The sequence below is a fragment of the Lynx canadensis genome, chromosome D4 (genome assembly GCF_007474595.2).
Source record: "Lynx canadensis isolate LIC74 chromosome D4, mLynCan4.pri.v2, whole genome shotgun sequence".
Classification (NCBI taxonomy): Eukaryota; Metazoa; Chordata; class Mammalia; order Carnivora; family Felidae; genus Lynx; species Lynx canadensis.
In genome coordinates, this window is record NC_044315.2 from 10713836 (window position 1) to 10737182 (window position 23347).

A 23347-nucleotide genomic window follows, 5' to 3' on the forward strand; every position below is an offset into this window, starting at 1 on the left:
AGCTGGACGGTCATTCTAGCGTCAATCACTGAGGGGTGACTCAACCCCGAGGCAGCTTGAGTTTGATGCCCTAATGACCGGGGCCCCCAAGGTGGTTATCCTTCCGCTGAGAGTTCAACTTCTCCTGACTGTACAGTACATGGCCCGGAAGCGAATCCAGAGAATTCGAACACTCCCACCACAGAAGGGGTCTGCTGCGTGCAGAGTGATGCCCCGTGTCGCAGCGAGGTAAAGCAGAGAGTTGGGGGACGGCACTGGTATCTGTGGCCATGCTCCCCACTTTTCCTCGTACGAGGTGCGGTGCCCCAGGGGACTAGGCCTCCCTGTTCAGACAGGGGAGAACCCAGCCCGACCGGTCAGTCATAGCAAAGCCCAAAGAGCCACGTGCTTTTTTAGCAAACACCACCCACCCTCTTTTGCTAGCCTACACGCTTTCTCTAATCAGATGTCCAGGCAAGGAGGCCCAAATTGTATTCTATGCTTTTAAAACCATACTATTTAAAAATAAATGTGTTCTCAACATAACTCCTTATCTCAGGTCAACTACAGAGCATGGATACACTTATCTGATGGAAAGAAAAAAAATATGTACGTATTCATGTATTTATTTATTTTGGGGGGGGAGGGGCAGAGAGAGGCGGAGAGAGGATCCCAAGCAGGTTCTTCGCTCTCCACACGGAGCCTGACATGGGGCTCGATCCCATGAACCCTGAGGTCACGACCTGAGCCAGAATCAAGAGTCAGACACAACTAACTGAGCCACTCAGGGGTCACACCAAAAAAAAAAAAAAAAGAAAGAAAAAAAAATTTTTTTTTTTAATTTCCTAGCCTTTCCAGGAAACGAGTGAGGTGACTACAACGTAAGGAGTGATTGACAAAAGAAACATTACCAAAGGTACACGTCAAGATACCTGCTGTTTTGCACAATTTTACACAAGTGCCATGTAATTGATTCTGATAGAACTGTCTTCCTGAATCAGTAGTTCCTCTTTGCAACAGCTCTCGGAGCTACTTGAGGACGCAACTAAATTCCTGGCTTCCAATATTTGATGGTCACATCTTTCCATTCATTCGGACTGGTACTACGAATGTAACAGGCTTGATTGCATGCTAATAACTTTGGCTCATTCCGGAAACCATACAGAATATTGTTCATGGATATGTGCACACACACACACACACACACACACACACACAAAGTACAACTTGCAGGGGCGCCTGGGTGGCTCAGGCGGTTAAGCATTCAGCTCTTGATTTCGGCTCAGGTCGTGATCTCACGGTTCGTGGGATCGAGCCCCATGTTGGGCTCTGTGCTGACAAGGCTAAACCTGCTTGGGATTCTCTCTCTCTGTCTCCCCCCCACTCAAAATAAACAAATAAACATCACAAAATGAATAAAAACACATCTTGGTGATAGTGCTGGACTCTGACAGAGGAAGAAAGACAACAGGATAGGAGAGAAGAATAAGGGAGACTTAAATTTATCTTTAATGTTCCTGTTTTTCACTCAGAAATATCTAAGACAAAAGTGACCACGTGTTAACATGTATTAATTCTGGCCAACAGGCCCTCAGGAACCTGCCACATTATCATCTCCCTGTATTTTCTATGTTTTTGAAACTTTCCAAGTAAGAGAAAAAGCAGATTCTCCCTTAAGGGAAAAAGATTTCACACCACTGGGCCAATTGTTTTCTTACCGTGTATTTATTTTTGAGAGACAGAGACAGAGCGTGAGCAGGGGAGGGGCAGAGAGAGAGGGAGACAGAATCGGAAGCAGGCTCCAGGCTCTGAGTTGTCAGCACAGACCCCGACGCGGAGCTCGAACTCACAAACCGCGAGATCGTGACTTGAGCTGAAGTCGGACGCTTAACTGACTGAGCCACCCAGGTGCCCCTGAGCTTTTTTTTTTTTTTTTTTAATAAGTACACTCCATTCTCTTAGAGCAGTTCTAAAAGGATCTCCTAAAATGCTCTGGATACGGCAACTATCCTTAGAATAAGCAGCATGACGCCAAAGATGACCACTCTGAAGGCACACGGCCCCAAAAGGCAGGGCTAGGAAGCAAAGCAGAAGGCTCCGACCTTTTCCAGTGCACAATGTTGGGTTAACGTCCTTGCTCCTGCAAGGCCAGGGCATGGCTTGCTGTCTTTGCATTTCCAGGGTCTAGTGCAGTGCTCGGAACAGAGTTAGCTCGATAGCTGGAGTGAATTAATGAATATACTCTTAAAACTTAGGAGCCTAGAATTTGCAAACCTACTACATTAACCACACACCAGAGAGTTAAGAAATAGGAGAAAGAAGGTGATTACTTTGAAGTTCTACATTCCTTAATCTAGTCTTTAGCCTGAATATCATTAAGTAACCTGTCTGCTATTTTTATCCTTGGCCTTTCACATGGGAAGAACAATAAATTATATCCTTTGAATGATAAGGGCTCTCGTGAAGCCTCTTGAGGTTGTGTAAACAGGTTGTGTAAACCCAAAGCCAATCCTAGAGCAAGAGGAACTCAAAAAAGTATGAAAGAAGTCCAGTCTGTCTATAATCGCATCGAAGAGGAAAACACGGAGAATTACGTCATCTGGAACCTTGTTTCATGATGGACAGAGATTCTGATTCCTAACAGAGCTAGAGTTTAAGCAAAGGATGGATAGATTCGATTAGATCGTCAAAGTAAAAAGCAAGTGCAAGTGTGGCAGCTAGTGTCTAAAAGATAAGAAAGAACTGAGTTGTTAGAACATTCTGCCTTTATCAGTAACCCACCTATTCAATGAACAAAGACAGAAAGTATAGAAGACAGAAGTTACCACCACCTTTAGCTGTATATTGGGCAAAGGAAAGAGGAGAAACGTATGACTGTTTTAATCCCTAAAGCATGACTTCAGAGATCATGCAGGGATCTGGAAGAGAAGCTAAACAGGAAGAGGGAAGAGCCATTTAAGAGAAGGGGTCAAGCTTGGGAATAAAGATTTTTAAAAAATGATAGAAACCAGCAGGGGTGTGGATGCGAAGAAACGATCACTCTTAGGGCGACTGGTGGGAGCATAAACAGGTATAACTTTTCTGGGAAACAATCTGGCCATGAGCATCAAAAGCTTGAAAAATGTTTCTTTCCTTGGACCAAGCAATTCCACTCCTAGAAGTTTTTAAGGTAGTTTTGCACTAACACGTAGAGATGTACATATAAGACATTCCACCAACCTCTGTATGTTTCTGTCAACAACTGGAAACGATCTTGAGGCACAATAGAATATGAATTCAATAAATCACTGTGGATGAAATCGAGGCGATTTTAAACAGTGTTGTGTAAATTATAATGTAGATCGACACTGACTGACATGGAGAGGGTTGTTCATGATATTTTAAAATTTTTAAAACCAACCCCGGAGAAGCATGTGCGATAAGATCTTACTTTTGTAAAAATGAAAGGATATGCATGCCAATGTTAATAACTGTAATTTACGGGCGGTAGGCATTTTTGCTTATTTATTTCCTATTTCTCACGTTGAACACGGATGAAAAGGACAAAGGTCAGGAGAGACTCTGCTCTGCAACCCCCAATTCTGCTTTTCTAAGCCTGCATTTGATGTGAATGAGGTGGGACATGGGATAACAGTCCTATACCCTATGCCAACTTTACCAAATAGTTTGACCTCACCAAAGCCCTGCATACAGATACCTTCATATATTTTTTTTAGAGATATAAACCTGTTTTTTTTTAATTTTTTTAAATGTTTATTCATTTTTTGAGAGAGAGAAGGAGAGGGAGAGAGACAGAGCATGAGTGGGGAAGGAGCAGAGAGAGAGGGAGACACAGAATCCGACGCAGTTTCCAGGCTCTGAGCTGTCAGCACAGAGCCCGACACGGGGCTCGAACCCACGAACTGTGAGATGATGACCTGAACTGAAGTCAGACGCCTGACAGACTGAGCCACCCAGGCACCCCGATATGAGCCTGTTTTTATTCTGTGTGTGTCCCCAAGTTGTCCATAAGCCAACAGTGCCACTACAGGGCAAGCTCAAGTAGCAGAGGGAAGACGCTTACTACAACCGTATAAACTCTCGCATTTTCCTCCACCCTAGAGAAACTTCGTGACTGATAAAGTTTGGGTACAGGGATACTTGTGGGTACAGGGATAGTACGTTTTCTTGGCCCTTTATTATTGAGCAAACCATGAATAACCACTTGATCATCTGCCATTGAAAAATGCTAAGCACTCCTGTTTCTTAGCCTTGTTCAGCAAGCAGTCTGACTGTCACACCCCTGCCCTGGCAAGGTCCTCGTTAAAGAGGGTGAAAAGATGGGGCGCCTTGGGGGCTCAGTAGGTTAAGCATCCGACTCTTGGTTTCAGCTCAGGTCACGATCTCCCAGTTTGCCGAGTTCGAGCTCTGTCCCGGCAGCGCGGAGCCTGCTTGGGATTCTCTCTCTGTCCCTCTCTCTCTGCCCTGCTCCCACTCACCCTGTGCCTCTCTCAAAATAAATAAATAATGTTTTCTTTTTAAGTATAGAAGGATGGGGTGTTTGTAACATCACCCCATTCCATCACTAGTGTGTCCGGCTGGGGAGGTGAGATGGGAAAACTGATCCCTTGAGCTCTCCCCTTCTCCCCAGGGAACCACACGATGTAATAATATTCTCTTTCCACAGGTAACCGCAGGATGCAACTATACATCTATTTTCCACGTAGAAGTAAATACTAGCTCCACTCATCCATGGGAACTGTCAGAGCTCAAAGAACTCCAAATGAAGAAAAGTTCACCCTGGCAGAAGGTTCTTTCAATTGCACTTGATGCCTGAGGTCAAAGTGGAACTTTCCCAAGAATCTGGAAAAAAAAAAAAAAAATGATTCTGAACGTGAAAGACCAAAATCCTGAGTTGGATTGCCTGAAGCCTCGTCGATAGGTCATTGGTCTAGAACATGTCCGAAAAATGAAGCGATTCTGGAAAGCACGGACATGCCCCCTCTGTCGTCACTGCTAAAGAACGGCACTGTTTCACTTCAGATGCACGTTTATTCATATATTTCTACACGCGCGTCATCTCCATAGACAAAAGGGCAAACACGTCTCAGGAAGATCTCCACACCTTCACCTTGTTCTGGCTCAAAAGTATTGGGATTCTTGAATGCCATCTATTTTCTCAGCTCCTTGTTTTTATCTTCCACAAAATCACATTCTCACGATGATTGTTTTGCTTAACATTTTGTTCCTTTTCTACAACAATGCGATGAAGATATATGAAGTACTTAGCACGATGCTTGCCACATAGGAAGCAGTCAATAAATGTTACTTAGAGGATTCTAGAACAAGGCTACCTGCATTTGAATTCCAGCCCTGCCCTTCATTAGCGATTTGAAACTTTGGACAATTTTTATGACCTCTCTGTGCTCAGTCTCCATGTTACACATGGAGATAATAACTGTTTCACTTTTCAGGGGTGAATGAGTTACACATGCAAAGATTTAGACCCGTAGCTGCCATACAACAGCCATTTTCTATTATTTATTCCTTTCAAACCTGAATGTCAAGATCATTTATGTTTTTTTCTGCCTTGTGCCTTTTCGCTCTCTTATATATCCAAAGTCCTTATTTTGCTTTTACATGTGACCAAACTCTCTATCTGTTGTTTGAAAGAAACCAAGATTTTACTTAATGAAATTTCAAACTATTAGTACTAATTTTTCTAATCTAGGAAAGCACTAAATGCCAGCAAGAAAAGAAAGGTAATTGATAATACAAGGATTGTATTATGACATTTAAAGAAGCAGTGTCCAGGGGGCACCTGGGTGGCTCAGTCAGTTAAGCGTCCGACTTCAGCTCAGGTCACCATCTCACGGTCTGTGAGTTCGAGCCCCGCGTCGGGCTCTGGGCTGATGGCTCAGAGCCTGGAGCCTGCTTCCGATTCTGTGTCTCCCTCTCTCTCTGCCCCTCCCCCGTTCATGCTCTGTCTCTCTCTGTCTCAAAAATAAATAAACGTTAAAAATTTTTAAAAATAAATAAAGAAAGAAGCAGGTACCAAAATCCCAAACATGATCGTGAATTTCTTAACTACCGTAGTCTTCCTCTGTGCACAGGAAGTCAGTGACGGTTACACTGCAATGAAGCCGAGTACAGGACACTTGCATGAAATTAAATTTTACTTTCTCCAGCTCAGAAAAATTCAGTGGCTGGGGCGCCTGGGTGACTCAGTCGGTTGAGCGTCTGACTTCGGCTCAGGTCATGATCTCGCGACTTGTGGGTTCAAGCCCCGCATCAGGCTCTGTGCTGACAGCTCAGAGCCTGGATGGAGCCTGCTTCAGATTCTGTGTCTCCCTCTCTCTCTGCCCCTCCCCCACTCACACCCTGTGTCTCTCAAAAATAAAGAAACATTAAAAAAAAAGAAAAAGAAAAAAGCAAAATTCAGTGGGGGGGGGTCTTTCCCCCCACATCTCCCTGAGAGGTGTGCTCTAGAGAAACGTTTAACCGTAACAAGTCATACGATGACATCACACAATTATACTTTGAGCTCAGAACAAAACAAAGAGCCCTATAGGATAGGACTCCTCCAGCATGTGGATTTCCAACATATGGGAATTTAGGCTTCATCAGAGTACGGAAGAGGCAGGGCAATCGTGAGGGGTGGGCAGTGGTGGGCATTCCCAGGTTCCTGTTTCGCTTTAGCCCTGCCCCTAAACTGGGCGACGGTGCTTGCGAGAAGCCACAGAATTTGGGAAGGGTGGAGAACATTCTTCTCCTACCGTCGGTTGGCCTGCTCACTCCTTCTCGAGGTCAGTGTGGGTAGAACTGAGCTCCTTACAAATTTTAATATATCAGATTTGAATATTTCCAATTACCCCACAAACATTTTCAAGGGATAGTTTGTATCTTTAGGAGTAGAAAGGGGAAAAAATAGGAACCCGTGCTTCATATACTGATGGCCATATTTCAACAGCATCTTACTTTTGTAAGTTGATCTATTTTATTTTTTAATCTTTTTAAGTTTATCTTTTTTTGAGAGAGAGACAGAGGGGGGGAGGGGCAGAAAGAAACAGAGAAAGAGAGAGAGAGAGAGAGAGATAGAGAGAGAGAGAGAGAGAGAGAGAGAGAGAGAGAATCAAAAGCAAGCTCCACGCTGTCGGCACAGAGCTTGATTCAGGGTTCAATCCCATGGGCCGTGAGATCATGACCTGAGGTGAAATCAAGAGCTGGACACAAAACTGACTGGGCCACCCAGGCACCTCCAAGTTGATCTATTTTAAAAAAATAATGGGTAGGCACACAAGGGAAAACATTTTCTTTTCCAACTTCAAAATTGCAAAATGTCACCTGAGTGGTTTAAACACTAATCAGAATACAGAAAAGGTCGCCAATGCTACTACTGAAATGCCATTTTTTTAAAAAAGCAGGTAATTCCTTGCTTGCTTTTAAAGGAAATTATTAAGACTCAGGCATCAAAATGGTACACGCCCAATTAAGAGTACAGTCTTGGGACACCTGGGTGGCTCAGTCGGTTAGGCGTCTAACTTTGGCTCAGGTCATGACCTCACAGTTTGTGGGTTCGAGCCCCACGTAGGGCTCTGTGCTGACAGCTCGGAGCCTGGAGCCTGCTTCGGATTCCGTGTCTCCCTCTCTCTCTGCTCCTCTCCCACTCGTGCTGTCTCTGTCTCTCAGAAATAAAATACAACATTAAAAAAAAAAATTAAAAAAAAAAGAGTACAATCTTTAGAATAGTTTATAATCCCAGCTCTGTTCTTGGCCTTGAAAGTGTATGGCCTTGTGCAAACTACATCTCCAGGCTTCATTTTCCTTTCATATGAGATTTCATGTGAGTCTCCTAAGATTTCTGTGAGGATTTAATGATATAATCCCTCAAGCATATCACAGTTTCTGCGACACAGTAAGCGATCAACTAAAGGTGAGTTTTAATATGTTTTAATATGATATTAATACCACATATGTCCTTATTAATGAACTCCTTTGAGCAGTAACTATAACTCTTCTGCCCAATACACAAATGCCTCAGAAGAGAAAGCAACCCTTAGGTATCATGATTATCCCCCTTGACACAGAAAGAAACCAAAGCTTAGGGAGGTTAAACGACATGCCCACTGTCACACGGTTTAAAATTTTTTTTTTTTTTCAACGTTTATTTATCTTTGGGACAGAGAGAGACAGAGCATGAACGGGGGAGGAGCAGAGAGAGAGGGAGACACAGAATCGGAAACAGGCTCCAGGCTCTGAGCCGTCAGCCCAGAGCCTGACGCGGGGCTCGAACTCCCGGACCGCGAGATCGTGACCTGGCTGAAGTCAGACGCTTAACCGACTGCGCCACCCAGGCGCCCCTGTCACACGGTTTATAGCAGCGAGCCGATGTGCAAGCACGTGTGATTCCAGCCGGGCCACACCAACCCCGCTGCTGCTTTCAAGAGCGCTTTTAGAATGAGAGCAGGTCCTGCTGCTGCCCCCCCTCCCCCCGGAATTAACTCCTCCACACCCCACAGTTTCGAACATCTTTCTGTCCCAGTCACAATTTTCCTGACCTAACATTCACAGGGAAGGAGGGACCATCGTGGCTAAGCGGTACCTTCATTGCTAACTTCAGCCGGATTCCCAAATTCTCCAAATGAATCAATTGCTCTTTCTGGCTTGCAACAGTCATGAAACCTAATCCAAAAAAAAAAAAAAAAAAAAAAAATCCCACGGGGAGATCCCTGATCTACTTCACGCCTTTCAACTAGTACCTTTTGGCCTCCAACATTAATCTACAGTACATATTCACAATTAAATTCGTGTTAAAGGTGAAGAAATACTAAGGTAAGAGAAAGGACTTGCCCTCAGCCCTCCAGCAGGCAGAAACAAAATCGCAAGGAAGCCCGGTGACCCTCTAGAAGTCCTTACCGCCAGATTATTCCGTACTTCTCATTCCTTGCTGTTCCACCTCTTGACACGCTATGGGCACAAAAAAATGTCCTGTGGAACCACCCTTTCACCGGCTCGGCCGAGAGAAGAATAACCAGTCCCAGCGGCAGGGAGGGCAGGGGAATAATGAGCTGACCCTTCAGGACCAGTTTCGCCTTATCTTTGAACCAGACGGTCTAGATTTCTCAGGGCAAGACGAACATGGCCCCAACTACTTGTCAGCAGTTTTCCGGGGAGGAAAAACTGCAGTTAGGGCACCTCCGGTGAGAACTTTGAGCAGTAAATGTGCTCGCATGTAGTTTGTGCCATTTTGGCCAGGAATTGTACGGTGAGTTGGATTCCTTGTCCTTAGTTCTTTGCCCCCGAGCGCTGTAAATGTAAAAATATCAGCCACAGGCCATTCCTCTCTGTTTATTTAAACGGAGAATTTAAAAAATCACTTTTTCCACTTCAAGGCTCCTTCGGACCAGGGAATAAAAATAGCGATGTCCACAGGAGCCAAACTTCTTAGGGAGAAGTAAAAGCACAGGGCAAAGCGCCCTGCTCAGAACAACCAAAGCCCCAAAGCAGCTGCCCCCAGAGGCAAAACTCTCCTTTCAACCGCTTCTCCTCTTGCCCCGTCTCACCGCAGGCTCAAAGGAAGGCGCAGTTGACGAGGGAGTGGGCGGCGAGCCCCCCGAAGGGCTAACCCCGCGCCCTTCACCGCCCCCCCCCGCGCCCCCGCGCCCCCGCGCGCGGCCACCTGTCAGAGGCCCCGAGGGCAGCGCGGGCGAGGCGGGGTTGGGGAGGTGGCCCGAGAGCTCGCTCGGGGAAGGGACGCTGGTGGCCCAGGATTGTCGGGAAGGAGCGGGCTGTCGCGCGCTCGGCTGCCCCACCGCGGCGGCCTCGGGGGGCGCTCGGCGTGGGGGTGGGGGCGGTCTCAGGTGCACCCCGCCGCGCCGCCCGCGGCGCTCGGCCGGCCGGGGCGGTGCGGCCGCGAGTCCACCGCGCCGCGGGGCGCGCCTTACCTGTTGATCTTGAGCGCGAACGCGCGCCGCTCTGCGCCCGGCAGCGTGGCCATGGCTGGCGCGCGCCTCGTCGGCCTCTGGGGGCGCGGGGCGCGGACGGCGGGGGCCCGACGCGCCGCGGAGCCGCTGCAGCGCACGCCGAGCGGGACGCGAGCCTCATCTGTCCGTCCGGGCTGCAGACTTCCGCATTTCCACCTTCGGCGCTGCAGTCACCGCGGGGGAGGGCCCAGCCTCGAGCGGCGGCGGCGGCGGCGGCGGCGGCGAGCCCAGCCACCCGGCGCCCGGCCCGGCGCGCAGGGAGCGGCGGGCGAGAGGGTGTGGACTCGCCGCGGAACTGCCCTCCGGATGCTCCGACCGACGGCGCGCTCCGGCGGGCGGGGGGGGCCCTGACCTCGGGCAGGAGGGCACGCGGGCGGGGGGCCGGGCGACCGATGAGCGAGGCGGGAAAGTCCGTCCGCCCGGAGCCGCGAAGCTGCCAGCGCGCGAGGGCAGGAGGGGGACCGCGCTGTCCGCCCGCCCCACGGGACCCACGCGAGGCCGGGAAACCAGCCCTGGGATTCTCCGCGCCGGGCCGTGTCCGGGGTCCACGCCAAGCCTGGGGGAAGGCAGGCTGGCAGACACACAACCCAGGATACAGATCAACTTTTGCAAAAGATGCGTCCCGCATCCTTCCTGGGGCACCTGCTGTAAATAGAATGAATGCCTCCAAGGAGTAAACATTGTAAGTTACCCGCCAACATCCCCTTCAAGTTTTTTCTTTTCTTTCTTTTTTTTACAACATTAGGATAAAAGGTTTTTGTTTTTGTTTTTCTGGGAAAACGCCACAGGCGTCTTTGCTGAGTCAAGGATACGCGGCAACACACGGCAGGCCTGTTTATTTCAGTTTCACACTGAGAGGTTTGCTGAGAGGCTCAGCCCCAACTCAAGAAATATCAGAAAAGTCCCAATGCTCGCTACGGTGGGAAAGTACGCGTTTATTTCAAGTTACTGATTTGCTCTCGGTTTTGCTCTAATAGAGCGCTCTCTGCATAATGCCTCCGTTTGGCAACTTGTCCTTTAAAAAATACCAAAGCAAGGTTTTTTTTTGGTTCAAAGCTAGGATACTGTCCGGTGTGGCTGTTGACCTTTGGAACTGATGGTTAGTCTGAATGGAGATGTCTTGAGTGTGTAAAATGCACAGCGGATTTTGAAGATCATGTAGAAAAAATAATGCAAAATATCTTGTTAATGATTTTGTATGTTAGTTACATGTTAAAATGATAGTTTGGATATATTAGGTAAAGAAAATATTAAAATTAATTTCCCATTTGTTCTTTATTTTTTTAATGTTTATTTATTTTTGAGAGAGAGAGAGCATGAGCAGGGGAGGGCAGAGAGAAAGGGAGACACAAAATTCCAAGTAGGCTTCAGGCTCTTAGCTGTCGGCACAGGGCCCATCACTGGGCCCATCAACTCAGGAGCAGTGAGATCATGACCTGAGCCAAAGTCAGACGCTTAACTGACTGAACCACGCAGGTGCCCCTTTTTTTCCTTTTTTAAAATGTGGCTTGCATTAAAGGAAATTTAAATTATATACACAGCTCACATGTGAGGGTCACAATATTCTATTCCTGTGGGACGCTGCTGGTTTGTAGTTTGCAACCTAATAGTAAACACCGGAGGACTGAATTCAGTCTCTTCCTGATGGCCTTCCTTTCTCTGGTTTTGGCTGACTCTGTTACTTTAATAATTCTTCAGAGCTGGTTAGGTGACTTTTCCCTGCAAATATCAATGCCTTTAAGCACCTAAGACAAAGTTCTTAAGTCCAGCATTATATAGACTATGAAAAAAGATCCAAATAAAAGAATGCTTTTTTGTAATGTGGAGTTTCTGACTTTCAGAAATCTAAGTTCATTTGCTGTACTGGGATTTATAAGCCGACATTTAGATCAAAAAAAAAAAAAATGCCAGGAGAACAATTCTGTGACTACTTCTCAAACTGGGGACAAATGGATGATTTGTAGACAAATGTTTACAGTGGAGTCGTGAGTCTGCTCTGTTCCAAGTCAGCCTTTCATGGGGGCTACTATGAGTTTCTAAATGTTTGTGGCATATGTACACTTTCATACAGAGCAAAAATGTGCCAATTTCCGTACAAACACAAATAAAATGTGATGAGAGTCTCTCACATTTCAGAATTTGCAGTCGAGGAAACTTTAAAATCATAAAACCTCCCATCTCACACCAAGACATGCCGCGTTCAGCTGAGTATGTGGTACCTAATTATAAAGGTGAGGCAGGTGTTGTGGCCCATACTGTCCATCCTCTGATGGCTAGAAATGACTCCAAATTTCCTGAACAGCATTTTAACAACTCACCGTGAATGTTACCCACTAATTTACTGAAATGCCTATTTTAAAAATGTGTCTGCTGTTGGATACATTCACAGGTCACTTGCAAACCCTAATGTGGGGCTCGAACTCACAAATTGTGATATCATGACCTGAGCTCAAATCAAGAGTCAGATGCTCAACCCACTGGAATTCGGATGCTTTCCACACCTCTGACCTCTCGTGGCTCGCCTTTGTCTCCGCATCTCTGTGTCATTTGATTTTGTTTCTCACCTTCGTAAACCTCCCTTGACTTCTACGACAGACCTGATATCATAAATTGTCCTCTGATTTTCCCTACATCTTGTTACCTCTCCAGGAAGCCAACCTCTTTTTCTTTTTTACATTGCATCGTGCCTATTTTATTTAACAAATAGCCCTTTCCTTGTACCAGGACCTGTTCCAAGCCCTTTGCAAGTATTAATTAATTATAGCCATTAAATAATAACATTATCCCCACTTTGCACCTGGGAAAACTGAGGCTCAGCGAGGTTAAGCGACTTGCCCAAGATCACAAGCTAGTAAGGGATAAAGTCGTTTCCAGTCCTAAAATAATGCATATCTCCCGGATACCTCCCCTTGGATATCTTCAAACTCCACAAATATAAAATGAAAATTCTCCGTCTCCTCCACCCGATTGTAAGCTGGCTATCCCTCCATAATCACTCATTTTTATTGTCAGCCCTCACAAATCACTCATTTGAGTGGCCCTATTTCCCCATACGCCAGTTTTCGAGCTTTGGAGTCGTCTTGTGTGGGAAAAGCAGGAAATCTGCCTTCTGGCTCCAGCTTTTCACTAGCTGTGTGACCCAGAGCCCGTCCCCACTGTTTGGCTGACGGAACCCTCAGTCTTAGGATGACACCATCTCCTCGCCTCTCTCTGGACTCTGTCAATGTGTCAGCTCTCCTTTCTTTCTCTTCTTTATCTTTAGGATCTAATCACCCACCAAGTCCTGTTAGTTATTCTTCATAAACCTCACTCCTATGTGACGTCATGGTCCTAGCCCCGCCCTCCTCAATTAATGCCTGGGTAACAGCAACGAGAAGGGTTTCATGGCCAGCCTGCCTCGAGCTTGTTTTTATTCCACTTGACCCTGACCGTGCGCTGTATTAATTTTCCAAAGATACGGCTTTCATCATGTTCTTCCCTGCTCAGTTAACTCTGGTGACTTCCCACAGCCCTACAACCAAGTGGGAGCTCTCCAACTGGTTTCTAGGCCCTCCTGGAACCAACTGTAAACCTTACCTCTCTGTCAAAGTAAGGAAGACCTCCTTGACCCGAGGCTCCTGTGCTGATGTCATTCTCCCTGCCGTCTCACCCGAAGTCACAGCCAGTCTCTTCTGATCCTTCAAAGTTTGAATGAAATTTACATCTTCCACCTCTACCCAAAGGAGTATGTCTTTCACTCTGATGGCACCTTGAACGAGCAAAAAAAATGTAGGTCATCACCAAAAAACGCAACCTCGTGGAATGCGAGGGCCACAGGACTCCCAACAAAAGTGTGATCATTTGCACATCTCACTCTTTATTCCCCAAACCATTGAAGACCTCCATCAGATTTTGTTTAAATGTCACCTTCCGTGACTACCTATATTTAACTACTAAAACGCCCCCTTTCCTAGTCAGATACTTCCTGTTTCCAACTTTTTCTCTATAGTGCTTATCACTGTCTGACATAACTTATTTACTTATGTGTATTTATTTATTTTGAAAGAGAGAGAGTGAGTGGGGCAGGGTGGGGGTACAGAGAGAGAGAGAGAGAGAGAGGGAATCCCAAGCAGGCTCTGTGCTGTCAGTGTAGAGCCCCACACAGCGCTGGGAGAGAGAGAGAGAGAGAGAGAGAATCCCAAGCAGGCTCTGTGCTGTCAGTGCAGAGCCCCACACAGTGCTGGATCTCACAAAGTGTGAGATCATAACCTGAGCTGAAATCAAGAGTCCGATGCTCAACCAACTGAGCCCCCCAGGCACCCCTAATTTATGTATTTGTGTATATTATCTCTCATGCTTCTAGCATATAATTCTGTAAGTGCTGAGATTTTTGTTGTATTCCCTGCTCAACCTCTGTTTCCTGGAATAATGCCTGACACATAGTAAGTGTTCAACAAGTACTCGAATAAAGGAATGAAGAGCTGACCCAGTATTGGACACAGAGCATCCATTCAATAAATATTTGTTAAAGGGAACTTGAATTGGAGTTTCATGTGTCTTTCAGAAGGGAGTAAGCGTCTCTTTTATTCTCTTGAGTGTTTAAGCTGTGCCTTTGTATGAACATCTTCCAGTCTGTTTTGTGTTTATTTCTTGGGTTGAGAAATGAACAGCATACAGATTACTACTAGCAAGTAGATATTTGTCTTGTGGTCTTATGATTGAAGACAGATAGAGAAAGATGTGTGTGCTGGCATTTAAAGCCAGCCGTAGCTCAGACACTAGAATTGGAGTTCCTAATTTTCTCTACTTCATTCCTTATATTGTCACAAGAAATCCGTAAATGTGAAAAGAATAAAGAATAAGAAACTTTTCCCTTAATAATGATCATGGTGAGGGGCGCTTGGGTGGCTCAGTCGGTTGAGCGTCTGATTTCAGCTTGGGTCATGATCTCACAGTTCGTGTGTTCGGGCCCCGCATCTGGCTCTGTGCTGACAACTCAGAGCCCGGAACCTGCTTCCGATTCTGTGTCTCCCTCTCTCTGTCCCTCCCCCGCTCACATTCTGTCTCTCTCTCTCAAAAATAAATAACATTTAAAAAAATTTAATTTAGGATTTAGATCATATTCCAATGTACAATGCTATTTCATTTTCAATAGGAATATTTCATACCATAGCAGTTTTTTAACTAGAAGGACCTTGGATTAATTCATGAATTAATTAATTCTCTCACTATCATTTATGTGCCTTTTATTCAGTCGCCAAACATTTACCAGATGGTAACCATATGTCAGGCTCTGAACTAAGGGATACTAGGGGCAAAACAATGAACAATATTTGCTCCCTGACTTCGCAGAACTCACGGACTAGGAACGAGATGCGTTACAAAGGAAAACTAGAAGCTTGAGTTCCGGGTGACAATGCAGGATGGTTTTGCTGCACAAAACTCTTGCGAGTGAGGAAACACAGAGAGGAAGTGATTTATTATCGTGAAGAGGGTGTTGGCAGAGAGACTGACACTGAGGAACAATGACTTTACCGACCCAGTGACATGGGAACTGGGTCTTAACCAACAAGGAAGCATTTGCCAGGCAGAGAAACGCGTTCAGGATATCCCAGGCACAGGGAGCACTGTGCACAAAACAGGGAGCCCAGAGATTCCGCAGTCCATCCCAGGAATTAAAAGTACAATGGGAGGGGTGCCTGGGTGGCTCGGTCAGTTAAGCATCTGACTTTTGATCTCAGATCAGGTCTTGATCTCAGGGTCCTGAGTATGAGCCCCTCCCAACCCCCACCCCCACCCCACCCCGCCTGGGGCACCACACTGGGTTGGAGCCTACTTAAAAAAAAAAGACAGTGGTGGGGCGCCTGGATGGCTCAGTCGGTTAAACATCTGACTTCGGCTCAGGTCATGATCTCACGGTTCATGAGTTTGAGCCCCACATCAAGCTCTGTGCTGACAGCTCAGAGCCTGGAGCCTGCTTTGGACTCTATGTCTCCTTCTTTCTCTGCCCCTCCCCCGTTCACACTCTGTCTCTCTCTCTCTCTCTCTCAAAAATAAATAAACATTGGGGCGCCTGGGTGGCGCAGTCGGTTAAGCGTCCGACTTCAGCCAGGTCACGATCTTGCAGTCGGTCTTGCAGTCCGTGAGTTCGAGCCCCGCGTCGGGCTCTGGGCTGATGGCTCGGAGCCTGGAGCCTGTTTCCGATTCTGTGTCTCCCTCTCTCTCTGCCCCTCCCCCGTTCATGCTCTGTCTCTCTCTGTCCCAAAAATAAATAAACGTTGAAAAAAAAATTTAAAAAAAAAATAAATAAACATTAAAAATTGAACACACACACACACACACACACACACACACACACACTGAGAGCCCGAGGGGTTCGGAGTGAAGTGGTGAGAAAAGAAGCCGTGAAGGTGGGCAGGGCCTGAATACAATGATCCTGTCAAAGAATGCAGACTTGATCCTATCAAAGTGGTGGCTGTTTCTGTATCTAGGTCATTGCCTCTTGGGGGATGCCTCTTGCTACCTGGAGACCCACCATGAGGGCGGTCCCGCAGAGTATGGGCACAGCGTGATGAGGATAATGCCCACTAGATCTGACATTGCCAACGCCACCTTCCTCAACCCGAGTCCACACACTGGACCCTGATGAAGAAATACACCGTTCTTCACAAAGGGATTTAGGCAATTTTCTCAAAGTCGTATGGCATAGAGAGAGGGAGGATTTATGGGGGACAGAAAGCCAAGACTGGTCCTCTGGTCTGGTTCCTTCTGCCTCTCATTGGAACGCTTCCCGCGGGGACGGTCACCGCCTCATTCCTGACCTCAGCTCTCTCCTTGACTTCCCTCAGGCCCCTCGGTGCACCCATTTCCCTGTCAAACCACTCTCATCTCCCTGAAGAGAAGATCCACTACCTATCCCTTGGCTTGTTCTGCCTGGACACTTTTCCAGGCACCTACTGAAGTGTTGTACTTTCCACCTTGTGTCTGCTGTGTCTCCAGAGGGGAAGTTGGACTCTGATCCACGCTCGAATGGATGCAGCGGTAGGGCTTCTACGCCAGCTGCGGTCGGCACTCGTCACATGGAAAATGTGGCTAACAGTGGTACCTCTTTCCAGAACTGTTATAGAGTAAATAATGTAAAACTCTTCTAGTAAGTGATGTCTTGATTCCTGCTCTGACCATGATCTGAAATATCTATAGCAACAAGTCACTAAAGGCCCAAATAAAAAGCAGCTTAATCTCTAAGTGTATTGCCCAAGTGAACCAGAGGCAGGTGGTCTGAGCCTAGGACAGCAACTCCACAACGCCACCAAGCACCCAATCCCCTTAGGACCTCGTGATCACAAGGTAGCTCCCATGACTCCGAGCACAGTGCTCTCTCTGCGTGAGGCTCTATCTTTCCCAGAAGTTGTCCAGGAAACCTGCCTTTAGAACCCATGGTCTAGACAGGAGTCTGGTTCTTCCCCTCAGCTGCAAGGGAGGCTGGGAAAAAATACCTGGAGGCAGGAGTGAGTAATCTTTTACATGGTTACTATTATTTCTCATAACAGATTCCCAGAAGTGGAATTTGTTAGAGCAAGAAAAAGTAAATTCTAGGAAGAATATTACAGGAGCCATTGGCGAAGTCTGCGTCTTGACACCATTGTAATCAAAGTTACATTTTCTCAATTTGATACTTACACCGTGGTTGCATAAGAGCGTGTCGTAATTCTTAGGGGATACACACTCAAGTTTTTAGGGTAGAGCAGAACGGTATGATGTCTGCAACTAATTCTCAGACGCTCGTCAACGAGCACGATGACAACGGTGGTATTAATAACATTAAAATAAGGTTATAAATAATAATGAAAATAAAACAGTTGGTCAGTCAAGAAGAAGATTATGCATAGATTCCTGCTCTGTACATCGGAAATCTTTTCAAAATGAAAGGTTAACGATAAAAAAAAACAAAAAATTACAAACACGATTTTGACTTTGGTTAGTTTGTACCAGTTTACAAGCAATGTTTAAAAGACTTTCGTTTTGGGGGCACCTGGGGGGTTAAATGTCTGACTTTGGCTCAGGTCGTGATCTCGTGGTTTGTGGGTTTGAGCCCTGCATTGGGCTCTGTGCTGACAGCTCAGAGCCTGGAGCCTGCTTTAAAATCTGTATCTCCCTCTCTCTCTGCCCCTCCCCTGGCTTGTGTTCCCTCTCTCTCTCTCTCTCTCTCTCTCTCAAAATAAATAAATATTAAAAAAGAAAAAAAATTTAAAGACTTTCATTTTACCTTCATTTATACTAGCATTTATTTTTAGTTTTTCCAAGTTTACTAGCCTAGAAATACATTTTAAAATGTTTTATTTGCGTGCTTATTAGTTAGAGGAGTTGGGTATTTTTCTCTGTTATTTTACTACAAGGTTGTGTGTGCTATTTTACTACATGTGTGTGGGCATGTGTGTATCTATTTATATCTTGTCCCGCTTGTCTACTAAGATCTTAGCGTTGGGACGCCTGGGTGGCTCAGTCAGTGAAGCATCAGATGCTTGGTTTCAGCTCAGGTCATGATCTCATGGTTGGGGAGTTGGAGCCCCGCAAAGGGCTCTGCACTGACAGCATGGAGACTGCTTGAGATTCTCTCTCTCCCTCTCTCTCTGACCCTCCCCCACTCGCTCTCTCTGTCTCTCTCTCAAAATAAAGAAACTTAAAAAAAAAAATCTTAACATTTTTCTCATTGCTTGTATTCACCCTTTAAGAAATAGGTTTGCAAAGCAGAGTATTTCGCTTTAAGTAACTCTGGTCTCCATAAATATCTTCATCCATTTGGGGAAGAACTGAAAGCGGACAGGTTTATAGAACATTTAGAAATTTTGTTGGCCCCTGACAAGCGCCAGCATCAGACCAAAGCTTATACGAATTTTTGAAAAGCTTTTTTTTCCCCATTTCGTTGATCTCCAATATCCTCCCAGTTGATTTCACTCCACGCATTCCACCCCCCCCCCCCCCCCCCCCCCCCCCCCGTATCACCATAACAATTTAGGTACTATGACAAGCACTGGGACATTTTCAGAAGAGGGAAAAGCAGTCTGCGTGGTGGTTCTTAGGAGAGACTTGCCTGACTCAGTGTCCCCTGGTCCTTACACACATCTGACTGGGCACGGCCACAGACAAGAGGTTGTATCATGCCACAATTTGTGCGATCTCTGCGATTCTCATAACGGCATCACTACGTGGTGCTAAGACATAGAATATGGATGTTAGATTCAGGTGACCTGACTGCCATGTCCCCAAACCTACAGCCCATCCCCGAGCAATCTGTGTCTTTTTTTTTCTTTTGAACGTTTATTTATTATTGAGAGACAAAGAGAGACAGAGCATGAGCAGGGAAGAGGCAGTGAGAGAGAGGGAGACCCAGAATCCGAAGCAGGCTCCAGACTCTGAGCTGTCAGCACAGACCCCGACGCGGGGCTCGAACCCACGGACCGTGAGATCATGACCTGAGCCGAAGTCGGACTCCTAACCAACTGAGCCACCCAGGCGCCCCAATCTGTGTCTTTTAAGACAGAAGTTCTCATGCTTTGGGAGTGTCAGAATTACGTACAGAGCTAAGAACAAACACAGAGTCCCAAACTTACGGAAGTAGGATGAAGCGTAGACCTCTATAAGTCTGCCAAGTTCTCCAGGTGATTCTGTTCCATACCAAAGTTTGAGAACCGTTGTTTGCGAGCTGTCAAATAAAAGGAATCTATCCTTAAAAGTATAAGATTAAAAACTTGTATCAGCTGGAGGTTTAGCTTGGATTAAGTGGTGAGAGGAACCACTGGGCGCAATGGCAAATAAAATAACCTGTATGGGCAGGCATACATGAATTTAGGATCCTGAAACGGTTCTCTTTCTAGGCCTAGATCATGGTTCAGCAATCAGCTTTAAAAAAAACAAAACACCTGAGTATACTAAAGTAAATGCCCATGTAACCCATACTGTGACCGTATGACTGGTGGATGGAGACAAAACCCATCTTTTCTATGGTTTCCCTCTGCATTCAGTGGGGCTAACCCTTGCCCATCCCCCATGGGAGTATGGCAGGTCCCATGACTTTTCTCTTTCTCCAAGGTACAAGTCCTTAAGTGCAAACATAGTTTCAAGTCTGAGACCGGAAAGCTCCACCTTATCTATGATGACGAATCTTCCCCCAGCCGGAGTGGGCTTGGGGCCAGCAGCCTGCAGGTGCGAAGAGGGGGAAGAATGCATGGTCAGCTTCTTGTCTTCTCTTGGTGCCACTGCTCATTTCTTCTCCTCCTCCAGCTGGCCAGCCAGTTTCTGACCTCTTCGGGTTGAATGAATACAAAGATGTAAGAAAGCTCCAGTAATTCCCCTACTGGCTATGTACCTGATGAAAACAAAACCACGAATTCAAAAAGATACATGCACCTCTATGTTTACTGAAGCATTATTTATAATAACCAAGATATGGCAGCAACCCAAGTGTCCATCGATAGACGAACAGACAAAGAAGATGGGATATGTGCTATCTACATGATATACATATGGTGGAATGTTATTCAACTGGAAACAAGAATGAGATCTTGTCGTTTGTGACAACATGGATGGACCTGGAGGGTATTATGCTAAGTGAAATAAATCAGACAGAGAAAGACAAATATGATTTCACTTATACGTAAAATCTAAAAAATAACACGAAGAAACAAACGAACAAGCGACTCTTAAATACAGCAAACAAACTGGGGGGTGCCAGAGGTAAGAGACAGTGGTGGGGAGACTGGCAAAAAAATAGATGAAGAGGATAAAGAGGCACAAACTTCCAGTTATAAAACCACCAATTACAGAGATGAAAAGTACAGCACGGGCGAAAGAGACAATAATCTCGCAGCCATGTTGCCTGGTGACTACACTGGGGCAAGGAGCATTGGGTAATGTATTGAACTGCCAGATCGACACGTTGCAGCCCTGAAACTCAGATAACATTGCGTGTCAACTATACCTAAACATTTTTGGAAAAAACGCTCTTAGAGAACTGCAGAACTGGTACTGTTATAAGCTGGCTTTGCATTTTCTGTGCCTGACAGTTATCCCAAAGCTGCCTCTTTACGTGGGGTTTCTTAGGTCTTCTGGAAGATTTCCTGGAGATTTCCCTCCTATAGGTCATTTCACTCGTTTCATGCACCTGTGTTCACACTGTTCTCTTGTGACTCGTTTGTGACCGCTTCCACTTTCCGGCCGTTAGTGTCCTCTGCTCTCCAAGCGACCCCATGACCAGGACCCTGAATGACCTTTAGCTGGATCTCTCCCCTGTGACCTACCATCTGATCCATTGAACGTGCTCATAAATAATCCTGGCTGATCCCAACACAACCTTCACCTTGGTGGCCCGGGCCGCTTTCACCATCCTTGGTCAGGAGTCAGGCTGCATCCTTGAGTCTCCCTGGTGCAGGAAAATTGTCATTTCAGACTCTCTGAGAGGTGTTGTAGAAGCCTGGGAAGGAAGTGGCCGTCCTTTCTCATTTCCATTCCACACCTGTAACCAGCAATGGAAGCTCTCCTCGGGAAAATCCTCTCCAGAATAATCTCTGCAAAACTCCTGTAGGATCGAAGAGCCCTGGAAATGGTTCTCGATGTTTCCTGGGTAAATTCTGGTGATCTAGCTTTGGGATATCGTATTTGTTGCATGTGATCGTCCCGGCGAAACTTATGTTTTAACATTATTTTCCTATAGTTTTAGATATCCTGCCCTAAGCCGCATTTAGGGAGGCCATAGTTCAGGACGATCTTTTTCCTAGATCAGGTGCTCTTGGAGACAGAAAGAGATGGTTGGAAAATGGTACAGTTGATGCTTTACTTTAGTAGACATTGTTTTCAATGTAGAATATACATGGAGAGGAGTACACGATGATGACGGCCCAGCTCCATGAACTTAACAAAGTAAACACACCCACGTAACAAGCACTCAGATCCAGATAGAGAACATTACCAACTTCCAGAAGCCCCCTTTCCCATCTGAATTCTCCCAGAGTAATTAATATCCTAAATATAGGTCCAATTTTTTTCCTGCTTTTGAAGTTTATAGAAGTAGAATCTTTTTTGTCTAGGCAACATTATGTTTGTGAAATTCACTCCTATTTCTACCTTTATTTTTTTTAATTTTTTAATCTTTATTTATTTTTGAGAGAGAGACAGAGTGTGAGCAGGGGAGGAGCAGACAGAGAGGGAGACACAGGAATGCGAACGAAGCAGGCTCCAGGCTCCGAGCTGTCAGCACAGAGCCCAACACAGGGCTGGAACTCACAAACCGTGAGATCATGACCTGAGCCAAAGTCGTACACTCAACCGACTGAGCCACCCAGGTGACCCTCCTATTTCTACCTTTAGTTGGAGATCATCTGTCTCCTTACTGTGTGGCCGTGGTATGAATATACCTGGACGGTTAATATTTGATCAGTAAATCTCTTCGTTAAGGGTAGCTCAACACTGACCACATCCTCCCCAGACCTTCTCCGATTCCAGCCTGCATCCACAGACGGACTCTTGAGTCACCCTAATGACTTGCCTTGGGTGTCAGGATAAAGCAGTTAAACTCCTGCAATCTTTTCAAAACCATTTACAAGGTTAGGATCTTTCAAGGAGAAGTTTATTATTTATTCCTATTCTTGACATTCTCTCCCATCCATCTGCCCTTTTCACTTGGGTGATTTAGGACCATAGAATGTTTGAACTGGATGCAAACACATCTCCTGAGAAACATTTCGCAGAAATTCTGATAGCAGCTGTATGAGTTTCTGTTTCCTCCGAAATTAAGGTAAGAAGTTTTATCACATGAAAACTTGAAACAGTTCCATTCATAACAACACGTGAAGATCAAAAATAGTTCTTGGAGTTATTTCTTGCATTGTACTTTGTAATTATGTAGTGAAATGTTTTTTCAATTAAAGTTAAAGGCTTCAGGGGCGCCGGGGTGGCTCAGGTCATGATCTCAGATTTGTGAGTTCCGGCCCCGCATCAGGCTCTGTGCTGATGGCTCAGAGCCTGGAGCCTCCTTCAGATTCTGTGTCTCTTCCTCTCTCTGCCCTTCCCCAGCTGGCGCTCTCTCTCTCTCACTGAAAAATAAATAAACACACACACACAATTTTTTTTTTAAAGTGAAAGGCTTCAGAGCATGATATATTTTTATCAAGGATAAGATGACTTTTGAGTTTATTTAAATAAAAATTCACATTTTAAAATTGTAGTGAAATTCAGTCAGTATTTTGAAAACCTGTCAGGGTTCACGTCAAGGATTAATGTCAACATTTCGGTTGAAAATGTTGAAGTGAAAATAATGTCTATGCTCTGAATAAGGAACGAAAAGCACTAAAGACTTGTGTTCATGAAATTCTGTTTGACAAATGTTAAAATATCATTAGAACATCATTTTAAATTAGACATTTGTTTTCATT

The 23347-nt window shown here is 45.7% G+C and overlaps 2 protein-coding genes and 1 long non-coding RNA gene across 4 annotated transcripts in view; 1 reads left to right on the forward strand and 2 right to left on the reverse strand.

Annotated features, from left to right (window-relative positions):
* Positions 1–9981, reverse strand: part of DOCK8 (dedicator of cytokinesis 8) — a 231266-nt gene extending 221285 nt beyond the window's left edge. The window contains 1 exon segment of the mRNA XM_030292591.1: positions 9903–9981. Within this exon segment, the coding sequence (XP_030148451.1) occupies positions 9903–9955 (53 nt within the window). The 5' untranslated portion in view covers positions 9956–9981.
* On the reverse strand, positions 1900–7507 carry LOC115498953. Its single transcript, XR_003964032.1, has 2 exons — positions 7471–7507; positions 1900–2198 (listed from the first exon to the last, which is right to left on the reverse strand). It is a non-coding gene; the product is annotated as an uncharacterized LOC115498953 (long non-coding RNA).
* Positions 9982–10542: 561 nt separating the features above from the next.
* CBWD1 (COBW domain containing 1) overlaps positions 10543–23347 on the forward strand; it is an 81054-nt gene continuing 68249 nt past the window's right edge. The window contains exon 1 of one of the 2 annotated variants that reach the window (XM_030292596.1): positions 10543–10623. Coding sequence is in view for 1 of the 2 variants with exons in the window: in XM_030292595.1 (XP_030148455.1) it covers positions 10602–10623 (22 nt within the window). In the remaining variant the exon portion in view is untranslated. The remainder of the gene's footprint in view (positions 10624–23347) is intronic. The other variant, XM_030292595.1, reaches the window with a different exon arrangement.